Source organism: Fopius arisanus, unplaced genomic scaffold, assembly GCF_000806365.1.
Source record: "Fopius arisanus strain USDA-PBARC FA_bdor unplaced genomic scaffold, ASM80636v1 scaffold00051, whole genome shotgun sequence".
Lineage (NCBI taxonomy): Eukaryota > Metazoa > Arthropoda > Insecta > Hymenoptera > Braconidae > Fopius > Fopius arisanus.
The window spans coordinates 510,096-533,055 of NW_011887790.1; the positions used below are offsets into that span (position 1 = coordinate 510,096).

Below are 22,960 nucleotides of genomic sequence, written 5' to 3' on the forward strand. Positions count from 1 at the left end.
GATGACAAAAGGACAAAAACATTTATAGCATTACCAATTAAATTGTGAAGAAGAGAATAAATAGTAACGAAAATTGTGAGGAAATCGGGCTGGAAATGACAAGTTCACTTTTCATTTTGTGCTATCGAGCCATTTATTATATATCCTATAAATAATAACAGTGTTTGTCAGAAAAGACAAATGCGTGAAGAACTACATCCTGGAAATGAGAATGAAGGGTGGAATGGGCGTAAGTGTCATTTTGGTCACTTTTTCCGGAGGTGCGCAAAGTTTTCATGGATCTGATAATTTAAAAGCCATTAGTTACCCAGTAATGGTTTCGTAATGCTTATTAAGGCGACAGTTGCCCAGAATTGTTGGAAACCATCCGCCATTCCCCGTAGTATATTGTTCGGATAGAGATTGTTCAGCTTATCCATAAATTAAAAACTCGAATTATTCTACATTCTATGGGAAACCTAACGATGAACATTAAAAATTTCTCACATTATGCAACACTATTTTCTATAATTAATCAAAGTCAAAGTCAAAAAATCCAGACAAAGATTCAGAAATTACAAAAAATATCATAACATGAATATTTTTCAATCTCGTTCAATAATTTATTGGTTTAGTTGATATTTGGTTCCCCTATCCCTTAGGGGCTTTAAAAAATTCGACTTTTATCAACTATCTAAAATGTTGCATTGGAAATCAGCTAAATATGAATAGAAAAATGAACAGAACATATATTTCGCCATATACAGATATATATATATATATATAATAAAAATACCTCGAAGATGCTGAAAGTTATGGTGAATTTTCCGCGTCTCTTCTCACACTGAGTGACATTGACCGACGGTGTCTTCGCCTTGTGCAGATTAAATCGTCTCGAGCACTCCAAGCCTCAAGGACACTTGGGCACTCCTAAAAAAAATGAGGAATATTATTCGTGAACGTGACTCGGAAATTTCGCATAGACACTGCGGGGGTCCATTCTGGTCAAGTTAGAGAGGAGAGGCATAAGAAGGAGGAGAAAAACCTGTGGGACTATCGGTTTCCGTATCGTTGCTGTTCATCTGCCTTTGGGGGCTGCTGTTGGGCGACCCTCGTGTGTTGCCGCGAGAGAAGAAGCCACATATAAACTCGGTCTTAACTGCTTTACGACGATCGTTTGTACCGATTTGTTCGACAACAGTCAAGAAGACCACGCCGACTTATATTTTTTATCCTCATTCTTCTCCTTACTCCCTCATTTCATGAATATATTTTCTTCCATTTTTCATGCAATTGTTAACTCTGTCGCATCATAAATGTTTCTTCCACATGCAAATGAAATAATAAATATTTAAATAGGAAATATTTCTTACGAGTGGAAAATTTCACATTATCGACATACACTCAATAGTTTATCTTAACATTGAAGATTCTCATGGACATACTATATAGTACTTGTTGCAATATTCAATTCACTATACGATAAATGAGGCTACGGGGATAAAATGAATCTGTGAAATGTTCGGAGCGATAAAATAAATTAAGTCTTTTGATGCTACCGGGTTTCGCGTTGAGATTCTTTATTCTGCAAAGGCACGTTTCTATCTCTCACTCGAGGTTTTTCTCGGCTTTAGCCTTCTTGTTTTGCCTGTAGTGGCCTAATGACGCGTCGTAAATAACAATTCCCCCATCGATTTATCGGTGTACTTTTGCACGACAGCACTGAAAATGATTGTGATCTCTGATGGGGACGTTTACTTACAAACCGTTGTTTATTGTAGCGCGATATAAAGTTTGGTTCAAGCAACATTGTTGGCTTATTGAGCATTCAAATTTATTCATTTTTGTATTTCCTCATGGTACATATCCTCCAATCGAACAGCGTGTGAACTCTCCTCGCGATGAAATATTAATTCATTCCTAACAATCGCACTTAAAAGCTGTCCCCATATCATTATCGAATGCTAATTTGTTTTTTTTTTTCAATGGACCCATCTCTTTGTTATAATCCGTCACTGTCCAATTGCTGGGAAAAAAATTGAGAGATTTCACAAGTTTGGAGCCTTCGAGTTAATTTCTCACTTTAGCTGCTCAATCTCCTATAATTCAAAGACCCTGCTAAAAATCTGTGGCCCTCACAAGAATCGTTGTTAACCTCGATAGAGCCATAACACCCAATTAGCCGTTGGTTTCATGAATTTAATCTCTTATAACCCTCGGGATGAAACAGCTCATCTCCGATACCCATCCTAGAATTCACATGGTAGAGGGTAAACCGAGTAAGGTTCTTCACCGTAAAATCGAGCTTCCTACCTTATGATCCCTGTCAACACAACATTTCATTCATTCGTTCTTTTTTTTTTACAAACATTTGGCGTCGTGAATAATTTACCATGGGATATTGATCTAGAGTGAATATTTCGAGTTGTAATACCTTCTATTGTAAATCCCGATAAAATATCAGATTGTTTAACAATGAAACATGAAAAACTCAATGTTTATTAATTTCTATTGAAATTTAATTTAAACTCACTTAATTCAAAATTCAGATGCCTAGGACAAAAATTTCAAGAAATTTCCAATAGTACGATTACGTTATTCAACTGAAAAATCTTCCTGTCATTCAAACGCCTAGTGTTTCAGATAAATCATAGAGAATCGGCAAAATAAAGTTAATTAATTACAAATAATATTCGCTGATCAAATATTACTATAAAGTCTTTCTCTATCATACTTCACCATCAAATAAAAACGCAGTCATTCCCAATTTTCATATAATCGATATAAAAATTGTCTGAAATACTGTGAATCGGGCGATTTGTCGATAGTTTACTATCACTAGCCATAACTACCATGAAGGACCAGTTTGTCGAAAGCAGACATAAAACCATTGACGATAAACTGAACGTTCAAAGCCATTCCGAGGAATATTGTATCAAATAATAAATTTAATAACTGCATTAGAGGCTATAGTAGGCCCTTTTCGATAAGTGGGTCCTTGGGCTACACATGAAAGATGAATAAATAATTCTCATATCGATTCGATGATTTTCATGAGGAATATCAAAAAATCATTAAATGAGAATTCCATGGGGAATCGATTGGACTAAATCTCAATTATGGTGGTCCATTAAAAAAGTTTGGAGAAAAAAAAATATTGTATCAAATAATAAATTCAATGACTGCAGTAGAAGCCATAGTAGGCCCTTTTCGATAAGTGGGTCCTTTTCGGCCACACATGGAAGATGAATAAATAATTCTCGTAGCGATTCGATGATTTTCATGAGGAATATCAAAAAATCATTAAATGAGAATTCCATGGGGAATCGATTGGACAGAATCTCAGTTATGGTGGTCCATTAAAAGAGTTTGGAGAAAAAAAATTCTTGAAACCATCACCGCCGATTCTGATCTGTGTGAACGGAACGCCCGGTATGCTCCTCCGACGAGCGTTATCCCAGCTGGAGCATCACACAGAACCGTCTCACTGGCGCCTCACGTATATTATAATACCACGTCCCTCGTAAAACAAACCATCAGAATCAGAGTGTAACTCACCTCTCACAACTATTTATGATTTTATAATTAGGAAAATTTACAAAACCATCCTTCCAATTTTCGTTACAACCTTCTAAACTAATGAACGATTTTATTTCTTAGTGGCTATACGGTGAACAATCCGCGGGTAATAAGTATACACGAGACTGCTAGGATATTTTATAGTTGGAGACGTTATAATTGAAATAAGAATGGTGCTGTATATATTTCAAGTAGAATGTTCATTTTTTTTTATTTAATAAGGGAGTAATGAGGGCGTAATAAAGACTGTATGAGTAAGACGAATTTGAAAACGGATGAAATTTTTCTTTTTTATGACATCTCTTTATTTGTTTGCTTTCATTTTTTCGATTCATTTAGGAATGCAGAGAGAAAGTAGAAAGAGTGTTGGAAAGCAGAAAATTTTGAAGTTTGCGTTAACAAATTTGTTTGAAATGAACCGCTTGAAAAAATATTTTTTTGAATGATCTAGTTTGCCGACATGCTCTGTTCCACACCTCTCGTCCCTCATTTCAAGGATAATGTATGCTCTTCAGTCAAATATAAAATATACTCCAGTCAAGGATATTTTTTCTCCGTATCCATTTACAGAACAGTTAAGGGTATTCACAGTTTCACGCAATCATGGAAAAATAACTTTTCCTCCAGTTCGTAAAGACACTGGAAAACAGCACCATCTCCAAGTCTGAAAAATGGTTATCAGTAAAAATTACGTAACTGCTGTTTTTTTTTACAGAACGTTCCACACGTTCTTTAGTGCACGACCCGTAATTTTTCCCGGACCCTTATCCTGACTTGCGGAACTTTCCTGTAATTTTTGTTGAACTTTTTCTCTTCGTGGGATGTTTTACAATTGCACTGTTTACCCTATCGCACTCCATATCAACTTTGTTTCACTTATTATTTTTTCGAGTGATATTTTTTTTCAAAATTCAATTTCAAGTATATAGTAGTTTCTATCATATATACATATGAACAAAATAGAAAAAGAGAATAACAGAGAAATTAAAAAATGAATTTAATAAAAATTTATCGTGATGATTAAATTTCAAAAAAAAATGAAAAATTGGGAAAAATAGAAAATAGAAAATAGAAACATGAACGAGGGTGACAAGAAAACTCATGTGGTTTGTCTGTGAGCTAGAAGTCCTGACGGTATGTTTTTGCTTACTACGGATAATCCGGCTTAGAATCCTCTTGAGTGTCCCCTGGGTCATGAATGAGAACTTGGCTGACGATGCGATTTTTCTCGCGCTCCCCCTTTTTTTTAAACTGAGTTTTTTCAACACTCACTCGTTGCCGCCTCACCTCGTTCTTATTGGACACCCGCGGACATTTTCAACATGCTAAAACTCCACCAACAGTGGGCAGATGCTCGAGAAATCCCTATTGAGGAGATTTTTCACGACACAATTGTGACACTGAGAGGTCTCGGTTTCACGCGATTATTTCGCGGTTCAAAGCGTTTAAAGTACTGATTCATTTCTATCGCTATGAAACTTGATTTAATCTCATACCTACACACCCAAACAAATTCGATACAAAATATTTCGATTTCATCGTACAATATCTTCAAGAATTCCGTTTCATTCACTATCTCAACAATTACATTAGAAACAGAGAAAAGAAAAAAAATTCCGTGAAAAAGCCCGCCATTGTCATGCAGTTCGCCTATTGGCTGAAGCTATCAAACAAATCTGCAAAATTCCGTTCCACTTTTTTCTAAAAATAAACAATAAACCGTGAAATTTCAGTGTCATTCCGACACTGGTCGACGAGTCCTCTGTATTTTAAATGACAAAAAAATAATGTTGATCTAGAAGAATAACGAGAAGACATATTTTTTAGGATGAAAAAAAAAGAGAGTGCAATGGAGTGCAAAACTGAAGAAAATTGGTAGAAAGAGGGATTTGTGTGGGGTATAGAGAATGAAAGCGGGACAGTAGTTTCTCGTGTTTTAAAATACTACGGGACTTATCTCCAAGTTAAAGAGGGAAAAGGGCAGCGGGGAATAGGGAGTAACCCCAAGGAGAAGCGAAACGATCGCCGGCGGTCTTAGTGTGCCTTGGTGAAACGCGCTCCATTGATTTGTTGGACGTAGAGGGTGGTCCAGTGCGCTGGAGAATCAACGTCAAACCAGCAACTCCACCTCACCAATGGAAGTCGTCGCCTTGGCAATTTTATCATCTCGTTACTCGTTTCATTTTTCTTTCAACATCAACTGTCTTTCATCGCTTTTCATTTCCGTTATGCTTGGATATTTTCATGTCCCGTGATTTTTTTTCCACGGGGAGGGGCACGCCAAGATGGCTGCCGTCGGATTGGTCAGTATATAGCGTATAGCACGTACCATCACATATGAGAATTAAATCAGTAAAAAAAAGTAAAGAGACAACATTTAGGAATTTAAAAAATTGATAACTCGATTAATTTGAATTTTTCGCTGAATTTCTGCGACTAGATCGCAGAATGCGATTAAATCGCATGCATGGTCAATGTAGTGCATATATATATGTATAACCATGTGTTGATACGATTATGTGGCTGATCGAGTAGATACTCGACACGCCTTTTCCGATCTCTCATTAATGAAAACATTAGCATGTCTTAACAATTAAGGAAATATTTCTAATTCGTGTGTAAATGTTGATCCGGGAATCTAGGCAGATGTTTCCTCAGATGAAGTTCCGAGTGTCCGGCTTGGACGCCAAGGCCAAGTACATACTTCTCCTGGACATCGTCGCTGCCGATGACTACAGATATAAATTTCACAACAGGTAGATCAGAGTCGACGATAGAAAAAAAAAACATTATAAAATCGTGTAAAGGCAAAAAAATACCATAACATTGCCACTGACTGAAGTTGACCAGGATTCGTCCACCAGCCTTTTTCGTTAATCAATCGAAATATCGATGAAAAATGTTAGATTAGATTAGACAATATTCGGTGGACGAAAGAAATCAACTAATCGGCAATGTTTTGCCCTTTTTGCAATTGCAAATTGTTCGCAGACGCATGTTTCCCGCTTATAAAGTGAGGGTGTCTGGGTTAGACAAAAAGGCTAGCTACATACTTCTGATGGACATCGCGGCAACCGATGAGTACCGATATAAGTTTCACAACAGGTGATTATCCTGAATGAATTTAATCATTTTCCCATTAGAGAGCATTTTTGTTTATTTGGATATTATATTTTCAATTCATTACGTGAATGCTCTCTCGCGTCATTAGCGGAACGTGCGCTGCGAACAATTCCTCATACTCGTCGAAAAAAAAAAAACCAATAACAATTGAAATTTAATATTTAAATTATAATGGAGAACGAATGGATGACTTGTTTGATAGAAAAAGGTTTCTCGTGGGTTCAAGGCTAATCGTAGTTTTCATTTTTCGTGTATGCAATTGAGATAATGTCAATGATCTTTTATCATTTTACTGTAATTAACCATTTCGACTGGTATGGGGATCGCAAAAAGCTTTGGCTAACTCTTTCATGGAGATTTAAACAATATCATTAACATTTTTATTCAAGCTATTTGTCAAATGAAGACATTTACTTTCGATTAATTCCATCATAATGATAGTCCTGCAGTAGTAACTATCATTAATCAATTATTACCATTTTTTATTTCGATCTCCATCGAAAGAAAATCTATAGGCTTGTTCACGTTGACTTCGAGAGGGGAATTTAACCGAGAGGAAAAAAATTACATCAGTCCTAAGACATCAATCATTATTGCTGAGATATTGCCGCATTTAAAACATTCGATACGCATAACTATTAATATCATTATCATCATCATCATCGAATGTTTATTTTTCACTTCCACCGAGAGCATGTTCTAAATAAATAATAGATCCATGAAATTTATCATCTGATGACATTTTTTTTCTCCCTCAAAAAATTCGAAGTCAACTAGAAAAAAATAAATAAATAAAAATATTAAGCGTATGTCTAATTAATGGAATTTTTATTCGATGAGTAGTAGATGGATGGTAGCTGGCAAAGCTGATCCCGAAATGCCCAAGAGAATGTACATACACCCGGACTCACCGAGCAGCGGTGAACAGTGGATGCAGAAAGTAGTCAGCTTTCACAAGCTTAAACTCACCAACAACATGAGCGACAAGCACGGCTATGTAAGTACTGTACGTAACGCCAACCAAACAATCACTTACTTCTAGACATTAAGTTTACTTTTAACAATCTAACAAAACATAACAACATAAATTATTTAAAAATTTCATTGATCCACGAACAAGCACACATATTCTTCAACGATATCCGAAATTAAAATTATTCCAACAAACACCCCAATTATGAAAACGGCAATTCTAAAAATTTACTGTTCTGGATTGAGATTGAGATTGCGTCACATATATTGAATTTTTAGGAAAATATATGGGGATGGAATGCCGATTATTTTTGGGAAATTTGTTGATTCAGCGAATGGGACTGAGTGGCGTTTGTCGCTCAAATGAGCCCAGTTAAATCCCTGGTATTTTTTGTCTCTGGTCTGACTTTTTGGTCGTTGTGCTGAGACGGGGTTGAATTTGGCCAGTACGAGAGCAACCCACTATCCATCGGCCAAATATCCACCACCCACACCTCCCTTTCTCCCTTCCTCCCTAAGCCAGGCTATTCCCCCTTTTGCGGCCGCGTCGGCGCCCTTTGAAGCATCCTGCATCGCTGGCTCGTGAAATCTAGTCCTCCTTTTACCCAACCTCGATGTCAATGCCTGGCGGGGCTGCTGAACAGTGTGCGTGGCAGCCGACCTTTGTCAGGCCACTCTTTCTGTTCCTCCTGTTTGTTTTTTTTTTTTCTTCTACTCTACTCTCCTTTTTTCCTTTCTTTCTCTCATCGTTCTCATCCTCGTCTTGCTTTTTTCCTTCATCCTTTCGTTGTTGTCGCCATGCTCTTTCTGTGTGTATGTTTTGTTTTTTTTTTTCCCCCGCTCAAAACCCCCATCCCCCGCGGGATGACGGAAAGGAGAAAAAGTAAGGAAGGGGTAGGAGGAGAAGGTACACACATCCCCCTTTCTGCTCTAACCTCAACTCCTTTTCTTCGTTCCCTCTCCTCATCCCTCGTTTCACCTCGTTTGGTCGTTTACTCAGGGAGCGGTACTGCGGCTAGGACAACATGCTTCACCTACATAACACGATGGTAAAAAATATATTACGCATTATAAGGGAGAGGGTGGAGAGGCTTTACCTTCAAAAAGGGCTTGCAATACACTCACACACTCACACACTCACTCCTGATGACATCCAGTTTGCTCACGAGGCCAGAAAATGTGCCGAAAACCCTTTCACTATAAAAGGTCTCAGCTAATAGAGACGCATCTTCTTCACCTGGCTCCTGCCAAGACGCTTGTTCTTGCTTGGTCTGTCTCGTTCCAGGGATCCGCATTAAGCCCGGCACTCTTGCGTATCCTATTTATCTCGGACCGATGCTTATCCTTCCCGTTCTTTTTACGTGATTGCCAGGGAATTCCCCAAGGCATTTTGGGCTTGATTCTATTTACGCCATTTGGGGGAACTCTCACATCTTTACTTCATCTCCAATTCTTTAAGTAAAGTGGCATCAACTCTTAACTGATTAACCACACAGAGAAGGTTCATGTAAGGATCACTAAGGATCATTGATTCTCCCTCTTATTTTTATTTAACGTACATAACGAATGCTTGAGACACGATCGCTCCAATTGCCACAAATTCTGTGTCAGAGTCAAGAGTAAAGATAAACAGGCTCCAGTGTAAACAATTGTTCTTCCGGCTTCTTTCTCATCATGCTTTTTTGGTGCTCGTGGTCTTTCTATTAGTGAATGTTCACGGTCCGAAAGAAGCACTTGAGAGACACCAAACACGAGTGATGGTGAGTGCCTCGAGGACAAATATTCCCTTTGAGGAAGTTTTAATAAAGAAAAACGCCGACGCCTTCCATAAGGCAAAGTTGAACATACTCAAGATCCCCGCAGCGAGTGCATCGACAGGAGCATAATGAAGGATGAGACACACGAAGGTGGAACAACAGCTGCTTCCGTTTAAAACGTTCACCTCTCCTCTGTGGCTTAGCGGCTTCTTGTAAGACTTTCAGGTATACCCATCCCTATACAGGCGCCACTTCCCACATCCTCCTCAGGAATCAGCACGCACATACACATACATCCATTCTCCCTCTCTCTCTCTCTTTTTTTCCCCATGTATTTTCACTCTTGAATTTCATTCTTGTGGGAAATACCAGACTCAACTATCCCCGTAACCTTTCATTTTCAATAACCGTTTAGAGTTAACCATTAGTGGTTGTTTTTCTTTTGTCCTTCAACTCCTCAAAAAGTCACCAAAAACACTTGACCTTTTCGGTTTTTCCCGAACTTAGGGGGTGGGACAGATGAGATCGGGAGATTTGACTTTTGGGGATTTTCGACGTTCTCAAGTCCCACTTAACGTGGGATCAACCCATTATCCCCATTTTTAACCTCTCTACCTGGTTCACCATCATTAATATTAATTTTTCCCGAAGCTAAGCAGATCGTTTTCCCTTTTCCAGTTATAACTGCGACAGGTAATCCCTAAAACACTGTGCGCACTCATTTTATGGAATAAAAAACGTTTTTTTCCACATCCATTGAGACTCGTGACCAAGTGTTGTTGACGTATCTCAGGTATTCAGCATATTTCGGTAACTCCACATGAGAAGTATGTATGAAGTATGAGGCTTGCGTGGGCATACGTGAAGGAGGTATTTGCTTTATTACATGAAATCGCGTGCCGCTAAACAAGGAGAGGATACCGCGAACATTGACAGACATTTTACCCCAATGCTACTCTTGAACAAGTACGATCGTGTAGAACTATTCGAGAAAGTAATTAAGAAAAAAAGAAGATCTATTATTCTTACTCACATCAACTCACTCAGACAGAGGGCTTGTCTGAAAATTTACTGGAGAATAATCTCAATTATGTTGAGAGCGCAGTGGAGTACTTGCGATAATCATCACTCAATCACATCTCATCATCACTCTTATCATATGACCAAAAAATTTTCTTCGCGGAAAAGTATCAATGATAATAAAATAAAAAACAAGGAGCATTGATTGTTTATTTTTCCAGCTCCCTGACATTATTAGACTTGCTGTATAATCATGAAGAAAAGTGTATAATTTTCCCTGATTGATCCTGTCTTGATAATTGACATAAATCAATGGATCATTACGAATAACTATCATTCACCACCTGTTACTCCGAGTAGCGAAACGTAATGAAATTTAGACTCCTCTGCGGTGAAAAAAAAAGAAATGAGTTGATATCTCATAACTCCATTATTTATTCCTCGAGCTCCTCGAATTTCCCTAATTTGTTCTACATCAGGCGTAGCCTTGTTAGACGATCACCATTAGATAAAACATCACCAATAAAATTTAATTTCACATCTCCTAACAACATCTGCAGTATTAGAGTATAGTGATTAAGTATTAAAGTAGTGGTTATAGAATTCGTTTTTGTGCTCTATCGCATTAACTTTCGGGATGAGTAGAGGTAAGGGAATAGCTTCCTCGTTGAAACGATATCCTAAACCGGACGTAATATATAATATACACCTTGGAGGCACCAATAGAAAACAAACCGGGTGGGCAACGGTTATGGAGATAATCGTTATACAGCAACAGAGTACTGTTGCGATTATCTCTTCTGGTGGCTCGCGTGAGTATCAACTATACACATACACCGGGCATTACAGCCATTAGAAACTCATACGAGAGGTGATAAAGGTGGGGATAAAAAAATAAAGGTATAGACAGTGTGCAGTGGCTTACATGCTATGGAGGATTAAAAGCACGATTAACGATGAGGCTACCCCTATCAAGACATCATCTTGTTGGACATCGCCGATGGGACCTCTAGGTGTCTATGCATGTGCACAACGAAGATACCAAATGGACATGTGATGAAAATTGAATGGTTACCAACCACCAGAAATGGATTAATTTGTGCATGTGAAAAACATGCTGGGTAATTTGCGTACAGTGAAAAATAAGCGTGAAAGAATTCCATGCTCGCGATATTATAATCATTCATTATAATAAATGAGATAAATATATAAGGTTTCAATAAAAATTTAAAAAACGGTTGCTCATCTGACGGTTTTTTATTTATCATGTTTCTGTAGCTTCCGGACGTTGGGAGCGGTTAATATAATCGCGTTATAATTGTAGCAAAAGATCCATTCAAGTCGTGTGTTAATCGTTCGATTCCATTCTATTTGTTTGTTTAATAGGTCAATGTTTGATTTGTATTGCACTAATTGTTCGGGGCAATTGTTTTAATATCCCGATGTTGAAGACCATTGAGCGATAATTGATGTAATGGATGTTGTATGAATGTGAAGGATATTAATATTAATACTAATAAATAGAGCCTTGTTCTATATTGCACTCAAGCAGATACATATATATATATATATATATATATATATTATTGGTTTAATATGGGGGAATAATCTACCGTATAAACGTTAAACAGCGAAGAGGATTATATATATGATCAATAATGATGAGCATAGAGGCTCTTTCGTAACGCGGTTTTATAATGACAGAGAAAAAAAAATATTGGAAGAGAAATAGTGGAGGGAGATGGTATGAGGTGGTGATTAGTCGAAACGAGTTCCGGACGTGGTGACCCAACGGCCTGTCAAACCGTTATCTTTCTTTAACGCCTCGCTCAGCAACTGTCGCTACGATCCTCGTTAATCATTTGAAAATGCTTTCGTTTTGCGTGATGGGAGATAAAATGATAAAGTGGTAAGAAATATCGAAGAAATCGGAATACGTGTGAAGTTCGGGGGGAGAGATGAGGGAGGTAGAGTATTATGAAAATCGTTGGTTGAGGATTCTGATCTGAACCGAGATTGTGCCGTCGCCGCATGATGTAAATGTTGGATGGATATAAAACGTTGCTTTGAGGGTTCATATATATTTTATCGACTAATTAATCCACTGGATGTATCTTCTTCTCATTCTAATTGAATGATCAAAGGAGGCCGAAATTCGACGGCGGTGTAATAAATATGTCTCGTTAAAAATTGTATACATTTCATGTTCGTTCAAGGTTATGAATATTGGTGGGCAGATATCACCTTTGGAATCAACATACATTTTTCCCTATTTTATTTTCTCCCCCGGGATCGTTGAATTGTTGTTCTTGAACGATTTACCGTATTACTCTCAAGTGGTGTGCGCGTTCATATATATTTACCCCTGCTGTAATCTGTACAACGAGCAAGTTTTAAAAATCAGATTGAAATTCCTGAAATTCTTAAATTCTGCGACGGCAAAGTGGAGTACAAATAAGTTAGTAATCAGGAAATTAGATAAATCCAGGGAGAGGATCGAGAAAAAATGTCATCATTATTTTTATGGGTCTTGAAATTTTTCTCTTTCTTGGAGTTTTGTTTTTCTTGACAAAAAAGATCGAGATTTTGCCGGCTCAGAATTAATTACATCTCCTGTTTGGCAAGTAATTCGACATACAGGAGTAGTCGGAGGATGGGAATTTCCTTTATCGAATCGCAAGGAAGAATGACTGAGCTCTAGGGCCTAAGCCTCTTTTGGGGGGTTGGTGTTTTACCACAGTAGGTTTCGCTTTAATATATCCGAACAGTCTGTAAGGCGATCTCCAACGATCTATCTTTCACTCCTGAGCGCTCCAATTGAGAGCACAACCACTCTGATGTCTTGTGATCCCTGCACATCCCTTCACATCCCTTCACATCCCTTCACAACCATAAGCACAAGTCTCCCCTCCTCCTAAACTAAAAGTCCTCTATTACGCAGCAGTATGTGTGCGGTTGAATTGCGGGTGCGTGTTTATGTGCAGAAATGTTTTCCTCGAGGGGTTGAGTAATTTATCTTCAAAAAGTGAGGGATTCCCGAGCTTGTTTTCCATTAAAGAGAAAAAGTCCTTCGGCTTTTTGACCAGCAATTTCCCATATTGACATTTTTTTATTTCTGATATTGATTTTTTATCATTGGGCAAAGTACATACGGAAAAGTGTTATTTTTTAGAGTATGTGGTACAAGTACAAGTATATTTCACGAAATATTATGATTAATTCCTGTGAGTAATATTGGGACTTGCGACAAAATATCGTCTTGTCCAAATATCGCATTCCGACAAAAAAAAGTGTATTAAACAAAACCGAAATTTAATCCTGTCTTTGAGTATTCAAATGAGCAAATTGAATATCGTTGTTGGAAAATTGAATTTTGTGGTGATAGATTTTTTCGACAACTGTGGTCAAGTGGTTAAACGAGTGGACTCGACTTTGTTGAAAAAATTGGGTATGACAACCACACTCGACAATTTTCCTGTGTCATGTGTACATTTATTTGTATATATTTTTGTTTTTTGTTATTCTCAGGGAAATTGAAAACAAAATTCACTTTTAATGGAAAACCCATGGTCAAACGAATTTCAACGTTTTGGCTCTGTGGCTGTTTTTCTGATACTTTTTCTACCCTCTTTCTCGGAGGTTTGTACTCGAACGACACGTAGGCTCACACGTACATTGATCATGTAGCTGTGTGATAGTGGTGTGTCCGCTGGGTTCACATGTACATATATAACATGTACAAGAGGTGAGCTGTATAAAAGCCCGGCGAATACGCGAAAGGGGGGAAGCCAAAGGGCGTTTCTCGGAGGCGGTCGTGTCGAGTCCCCCACGCCACTGCTGGATGCCGCATAAAATGCGCATAAGGCTCTGTGTAGTCGCCCAACGATCGACAACACTCTTTTTTTCCACTTCTTTCTCTGGATTAACCTGGAGTGGGGGTAAATACGTTATGCATCCACACGGTTATTTTACCGAATTTTTCCTCAATATCATCTTTTTCAAAACAATCAATTATTTCCCAAAATAAAAATTCAAATTCACTCATTTCATCTAGTCATCCGTGAGTTAGAAGGATTTTACGTGAATTTTTGGAGACAGAAAAAAAACTGAAACTATAGGTACATTTTTGGGAAACTGTTAAATTTAATAAGCATGTCAGGAATCATTATTTTCAATAATTTTTATGTGACGTTTTGTAAATTTTATTTGTTTTTTTGGGTTATTTTTGGGGCACTTCTCTTTGCTATTGCAGCCCCACGTGGAAAAAATGTCTATCCAAAAGTATATGGCAATTATATCCGGATATATTTCCGAAGCCATTGTCAAATTCCGCACATAGCAATCATTACTAAAAATGAGTACTTGATATTGCCATGGAACATTGTAACACGCAAAAAAATATACACGTAAATTATTACACATGACATACATGTGACAAATTACTTTTTTTGCTGAAATAAATGTACACATGAAGTGTACATTTCCGCGTGTGTCAATTATGCATACATCGTACCTAAAATAATGATCGTAATATATTTACTTGATCATAACAGAACATAACATATTTCAGATTGAAATATATTTTTCTTCCCAATATTAAAACATTCCATATGAAAATAGAAATAACGACCCTTTAGAATCGGTTAAAAATCATTTTACTGTTGCCAGAGCATTCTCTCCCATCGGAAAAGATTTTGATGAAAAAAAAAAATGGAATAAATGAACTAAAAATAAAACGTCAATTCGTAATACGTACAATGAATTTCTACAAAGTCACCGGTCTTGGTTTTGACATTAATTTTCAAAACAAAACCAAAAATTCATCTCGTTAAAGTTTGTTTGAAAACGTGGTGAAAAAAGCCGCAGGGTGGATTTGCCTGGGGGAAGTAGATATAGAGAGCGATGTTTCACTGGCGGTGTTACGTTGTCGGTGGGCAAATATTAATTAGCCCATTGCCTCTCTTGCTCTCTTCATCACTGTGTTCATTTAGTTTCAACGAGTACTGCGATACTGCAAAAGCTATAGGTATCTCTCTCATTTATGTTCACAAACTACCATCAACCTAGAGAACGCCCCCAGTCTGTCGTATAACGTTTTTGGTTTGAATATAGTGATATACTAGAATGAGGGAAGAGCGTTTCTGGTAGCGCATGTCATTCGAAATGGCGTTAACGCGAATAAACACATTTCACCGAGTTCAATCACACCTTTCCGGGAGTTGTGAGTGTTTGTATCGAATAATTAAATCGTATCGGGGAACCAGACGTACAGGTAGAGGATGTTGTCTGCAATGTGTTTAGTTTTCCCGTAAAAATTTAGTGGTTGATGGCGTCATGCTTATGCTATTATATATTATGCCACATTATGCTAGTTTTTTTTTAAATCTTATTTTAAAGTACTTCATATTCAAAACTTATATATTATATATTATACATATTATATATATTATATATTCGATACTTTTGATAATATATTTATTAATTTTAATTGGAATTCCGGTTTTATATGGATTTAATAGAAGATAAAGTTAATTAAATTATAATATATGGATATCGTTGCGGGTATTATTGAAAACTTTTCTATATACTGAATTTATATTTTTTAATTCTTTATTTGATGTTCATGTCCTATTTTGAGCATCAGAAATTATTATGGATAATTGAATTTCAACGATTTCTCAAGCTTCAATTAGGTGGAATGAAAAACTAATTTTCAATTGCCGTTAATAGATAAAGATTATTGCAATCAATATTTATGAAAAATCTATGAAACTGGAGAAATTTCTCAGATTGAACTGAAGGCTTCAATTTGACGAGTAGAAACTTTCCATTCGGAAGTAAGAGAACTGAAAAATATACAACTCCCTTTCGGGAGGCAAAATTCGGGATAATTAATATTCTATGATAATTATCAATAACAATAGAGTACATCGGGCACAAAGAATGATCAATGAATGATACGATAATAGTAAAACAGTGAAAATGGAAAAATGTCAGTTATTTTCGTACTGTAAGATTTTTATACATGAGTAGAAAAAATAGTGCCATCGTTGAGTTCATGTATTTGTAATGACAAAGACAAGAGTGTTTTATTTTTATCGTGTCACGCGCGGGATTGCATCCAAGGGCCATGGATTTTCGTTAACGATTTTCGCTTGTAAATAATCGAAGAGGCTGGATTTATAGTTAAATTATAGTACCGGCAGAATTGACAAATATCTTCTATCTAGAAAAGTAAAAATAAAAATGACATTTAACGATCTAGTTGTAAACGTTGGTGCGTTTCATCGATTTGACGTAAAGTTTTTGCCATTATTTCCATATTTGTACGTCATTTTTTATGACGAACATGAATTAAATGGGATTCTTGTGATTGAGTGGTTTTTTTACTTTGGTATTCAAAAGGGGACAGATAAAATTCTTATTCATGCAAAGGGACGAAGCCGACGGGGCTAAGCGAAGCGTGAGGCCAACAAGCCCATTGGGTCATCTTCAACTCTCAAAAAGTTTGTTCCAACTTAGCTGGCGCGACATCTCGAAAAACTTACAAACCGCCTTTAAAAGCCAAAAGGGCCACCTTCTCTCCTCTGTCTCATTGTTTGCTATTTTTTTTTCCTTCCGAGGACTCATTATATCGTGGTTTTTCCATGACGTTTTTCAGACTGAGACCTTAAAGACAATGACAAAAAATTGATAAAACTGTAGTTACGGACACGAAAGACCAATCGTGTCTGTCTTACATTAAACATGTAACGTGAAACAAACAATTGAAGGTTTGACATCCGGTTTAAATGTCGGAAAATAAAATCGCAAAGATGACAAGATTTCGCTAGTATCGTTCAATCCAAATTTTTCTAGTTGTTAATTCTTAATTTATTTACTGACTTTCACAAAAGTATAGAATATACGTGAATTGTGGAAACATTCTGTCCGATGTTTTGTATCTACCACATATTCTTTCTTGAATAATGTATTTTCAAATCGAGACAGCCTGATGATTTGATGTGGTTTCCCTTGAAGAAGCAATGTCCCACATCCTGGTTCTTAGTTTTTTTTTCTTTTTTTTTGCGTGACTTCCTCTACAAGAACTTGCAGATACATATAAGCGTGTGTACTGATATTCGCGCGAACAGTTGACATCGAAATATCCGCATGACGACAAAGAAATAGCCATACCCGACGAAAGACCCTTACATGTATGTACAACAATTCTACAGGCATACAATAAATGGCGGAGAACAAGGGGCGAGTTAGTGGATGTATGATTTCACGGGAAGTGGAATATATAGTTGTTTTCATGTCACCGACTGAGAAGGTGTAGTTTTGTTTCAGCTATAGGCAAGACGATTGCTGGTTGGCGATTTTACTTTATACCGTTTCCAGCATGAACCATAATTTTCAGTTACCACAGCGGAAACTCGATGGGCTTCGTTACTCACGCGTATATTTATGCACAATATATATGTCTTTTTTTTTATCATGTTAAAAATAAAAATATGCTTTAGCCTTTCCTAATTTTTCGCCAGCAAGAATTATAACAATTTAGATCAATTACAGACGCGAACACTAATTTATTCATATCACTTTGGGCATTGGGAAAAAAATAATGAGTATGAGATGACAACCACTCGAAGCTCTATCTCTCATAAAAATCTATAAGAATTTTTTAAAGGAGAAAAAAGAAAATAATCTGGAAAATATTTGCTGACAAATGACAATTGAGTAGAATAAAAAATTGAAAGAAATTAGTCGCTGACAGTCGAAGATTATAAGACCTCTCATTAATCCTCAGAATGCAAATATTTATTGAATTCAGATCGCATTATCTAAAATATCAAATGCACGATAAATGCGGTCCCTATCTTTAAAGGATCATTAACTAATTCATCAATGAAGAGTTTTACAAAAATTTCACATGAGTTTGTCATTGCTAATAATTTCAAGTTCTTTCCCCTAAATTCTCTAGTGTAATTTTCCCAATAGTGGATATAGCGTTAAAATATCCAAGAATGTTTAAAAAATAATGAGATTATATTTCGGATGAGAAATTAGTAATCCTTGAAACTCTTGCAAAACTGTAAATTATCGATGCATTCCTCCGTTGAGCCCCTCTTCAATCGCGTCCCATCTCCACCAAAACCAAACGATAAAGTTGAAAAATAAAGATAAATGTGTTTAAAAGTATACATGATTATGGAGTGATAAATGACAGTGGAGGCCGGTAATTAATCTCTGGAATCCAATGAAAAGCGAAAAAAAAAATATTTTCCACTTGGAAACCTCCGAGAGAAAATTATTGAGGAATCGACAGGGTCTTCCTGGCGCCAGGCCGTGTATAATCAATTTTACGGGAAATCCTCGGGGCTCGGCATTTCGGTATTTTGACATGGGACTCCTGCGTGACCTCAGGCCCATCATTTTTTCTCTCCTTCCTTTTTTTCTGTTTTATCAAACCCTTCTGACTCCTCTTATTTTGCCCCGAACTTGTTCTTTTTCTAAACCCATAATTCGAATCTCTTCAAACGATATTCCCAGAGTCCCGTGTCCTCCCATTCTCAAGACGCTTCAGAACCTATAATTTAACCTTCGCACCTCCTTGAGAGCGTGTTGCCGTGTGAATAAGTGGTCCCCCCAACTCTCTTCACCCCTTTGAAATACACTTGTGCAAACATACCAAAGACTTACACCCACATTAAACACCAACCGAACTATCTCACATGGATAAAAAATGTGTGGTGTACACACACAGAGACGTTTCCTCGTCAGTCTTCTTGCGTGATGAAAATAATCCAGGTTTCATCGCCTCTTGGATCGATGTAATTTCGGGTTGTTCACTGCATGGCAAAAACGTAACTCAGGGTGATGGTGTGTAGAAGAAGAGGAAAGAGGCAACCGGCAGGGCAAAAGGAGAGGTGAAGATGAACCGAATAAAGTGGATCACACAGTGTTGTGTATAACCATCAGACATATGGCTCGTGCGGTGATCGGTGGAGTGATAGGTGACTAACGTGATGGACTATTCTTCGGGATGGATGTTGGATATGAAGTTTAGATGAGACTGCTAGATAACATCGGAGACGTGCAGCAGATGATGAATAGAGATAGCTTGAGATCTATGCTGACAGTTTTCGTTAAATATTTCAGTGCTGTTAGAAATTTCGTGACATTTCAATGACTATCACTTTATTTATACATTTTCAATCACTTCGACCGTCCATGTATTTCAAAATATTGTTATACATTTTATATTGGTCTCTGCGTTTGCGTCTAAAAACTCGTTTAATATATTTTTATTTCGTGGACTGCAGTATAGTAAAGATTTTCATCCAAGAATACAAATTCTGTCAAGTGAATTTCCTTCTGTTCCTTAACCGACAGCGGCTTTTTATCGAATCCTGACACGTTGCAAAACTCGTTGCAAGACAAAACCAATGGGTGTGTCAACCGGAAGGGACTTTTAAATTCCACCAGAGTTCCACCTGAAATATTTCAAAAATTTTCACTTTATGTAATTTCGAGTAAAATCTTTCATGCACTTGAAGAGAAAATGCTAAAAATTTAGTAAGAAAAAATGTAATAAGAATGTTAGTCGCAAGCCCACCAAATTCTGGGATCACATAACCCCCGAATTACCCGGTCTCCAGGTTTGTGAAAAGAAGACCAGACCAGAGGCAGAGAAACCGTTCGGCATACCTTCACGCGCACCACAAAGGCGCGAGAAGACGTCTCAATCTCCCTGTGCTTCTCTCAATCTTTTTTCCCTCCCTTCATGTTTTCATACGGGTAATTCAATGTACCTGTATCCCAACAAGATCCAGAACAGAAGTGAGCAAGAGAGAAACTTTTGGGTTTATATACACGAAAGGTTTAAAGTTGTAACGAGCGCGTGCGTTCACGTACAAAACGTGGAGAAGTATCTTTAACCTTCGGTATCTTTAACTGTCACGTGCATCACAACCATCTTGCGTTCCACATTACATTTCATTTCTTGAGAATACATTCTCAATTCTTACACCGGAGACAACCAAATCTGTTGATACGTGAAGAAACTTTGAAATCAAAGAAAAAATTAAATTACCAAGCCAAACAAAGAAATATCATAAAATATTCTCTGCAACAATGTGATCGATATTAGAATAGACCCTATTCTAGATTCACATGATTCCACCAAGATCAGTCAATGGAGCTTCATCCAACTATTTTTATCATTCGCTCATCCAACGCTTCATTGATAATTCTTTCCTCATTTATAGTCCAGTAATGGATCGCAATGGCAATATAAAGTAAAGTCGCAGTATTTGCTAGACCGGTATATTCAAATCACCGCTGTTGCCCATCGGTATTCATGCAGCGATTTTATATCGTATCGACGTGGGTCAAGAGTAGCGCCGCTCCAACTGCTTCCTCTTTTGCGAAACGTACCTGGACAGGGGATACTCCCATTACCGAGGTCATTATAGTCCGACATATTTCCATAACGAGTCGTTAGAAACGATCGTGAGACGCCTGCGTTTTCATGGATTCTTTATATGTGGAAAGAGAGTGTACATGTGTGCGAAAGCCTGGAGAGGATGGTTCGATGCTTCTTAATTCTTCACCTCTATATGGCGAGACTCTCGCCGTGGGTGGCGTCATACCGGCCACTCGTGGGAAAGCATCAGTATTATCGGTCAAGGAGAGGAGAGGATTTCGTTCGTTCAAACAAATATTCAAAAATAATCCCTTGTCTGGCTGACTATTGAATTTAATCGATCGATATTTTTGAATTACGATGCCGGAACAAACATCAGAAGAACTCAGTGAAAATGAAAATCATCGAAGTAAATTGAATTTATTGTAATTCATGTATTATCTACCCTCCATCGGCGAGCATGAAAGCAAGTCTTATCCACATGGGTCCAAGGCATTCCAATGTATCACGTTTAAGATAGCTACTGATTAAATTACCTATACGCAGCACCTTCCTTTTACTTTTATTTACCAGGTGTACATTCCTTCAATCGTCAAGAATTCCCATAATTTTGACAAACCAAGAGCATAAACTCAAAAAAAAATGTTGAAGAAAAATGAGATAATTTCACCTGCTGTTCTCCATGTAGCTAGCACCTTTAACATTTACGTCAGACTATTCGGAGCGACGAAAAAAGGCTGAAAACAAAAAAAAAAAATGTTTCATCGATTCGATTCGCTCCTTAGATGCCAAAATGTAGATAAGAAGCTCTTGGTTTCGTTGGCAGGACGAATCAATTCGAACAGAAGGATCTCGAAGGACAAGTCCTCGTTACCTGCAGGACCAGGACAGGAGAAGTTGAGTCGACTTGAGAGGGGTCCAGGGGGAGTGGGGATTGTTGGTGGCCTGAAACAAAGGCTCAATCGCTCCCCACTACTCGTCTCCTGCTATATCTTTTTTGGCAGAAGATGACGCTGCCCCTTGGGCTGTAACCAAAGGGCCTCATCTAAATCACAAATCTCCTCCAAACAGGCACACCTTCCCACTTTGGTTTCCACCATCGATGTATAAGTGAGCCAAACTCCTGTCCGTGTTTTTGTATCCCTCCCTACTTTGGATGTTAATAAGCGTGGAAGCGTGCGTGCCACAGTGAAGACCTAAAGGAAGCACCCGTATTCGATATATATATATAATACCGTGAAATTCTCTCTCCCTCTTTCTCTCTCTCTCCATCTTATAATCGACGGGGTAGTCTTCTCCATTCAACCTTTCTCCTTTGGTTTTGCTGTGCACCCTGGTACCGTGGTTAAGACCCCCCGCGATATGGCGCCAAAGTGGTGCCCCGCCTTGGCCGAATGGCGAGACTCCAGAGACCGGATTCAATCTCCTGTAAGCTAAAGGGATAACTACATGAGATGATCAAGCGTCAAAAATATTGTGGCTTTCTTTTTGAAAAATTCTTCGATTCCATGGCATTTTTATTTACCCAACGTACAGTACACGTAATGAGGATTAGTCATGTACATCGTACGTCGCCCTTATAATAATTGCAATTTTATTATTTTATGTCTAATAGATATTTCTTCTCTTGACATTCCGTGAGTTTATTTTTCATGCGGTATAATGAAGCGATCTCGATCATATTCAATCTATAAATCATATCAATCAATCTCGAATCATTCCACTTTTTTTATAATGAGAGAGAAAAAAAGAAGTTGTACAGCTTCCAACATCTTGATTCACTCAATGCAACTGCCAAATCCGTTGGCTACTGCATTTAACCTCATATATAAAAGATCCATCACATTTTTACAATGGAAACACAGCATGTTTTATGTTCGTTTAAAGCGCGTGAAATGCGGGACCATTAATGCTTACCATAAAGAGAGAGAACCAACGATAACTCAGACGCTCATCCATCATCACTTCCAAACCGTGAGGTGAAAAAAAAAAAAGGGTCAGATAGAGATGGAAAATATGGTGTTATATCTTCGTTGACCATGGCTCGGGGTGGCCCATGGCCGGAGGCCTTCCAGGGTGGGCGAGCGAGAAGGAAAACAGGGGGTGAGAAGGGGGGGTT

General features: G+C 37.7%; 1 protein-coding gene across 4 annotated transcripts in view; it reads left to right on the top strand.

The window, feature by feature from the left end:
• bi (T-box transcription factor bifid) overlaps positions 1–22,960 on the top strand; it is a 64,376-nt gene that overhangs the window by 19,708 nt on the left and 21,708 nt on the right. The window contains exons 3-4 of one of the 4 annotated variants that reach the window (XM_011307044.1): positions 6,201–6,314; positions 7,525–7,687. In XM_011307044.1, the coding sequence (XP_011305346.1) occupies positions 6,201–6,314; positions 7,525–7,687 (277 nt within the window). Of the gene's footprint in view, positions 1–6,200; positions 6,315–6,549; positions 6,664–7,524; positions 7,688–22,960 lie in introns of all 4 variants that reach the window. The other 3 variants (XM_011307046.1, XM_011307045.1, XM_011307048.1) reach the window with 3 other exon arrangements.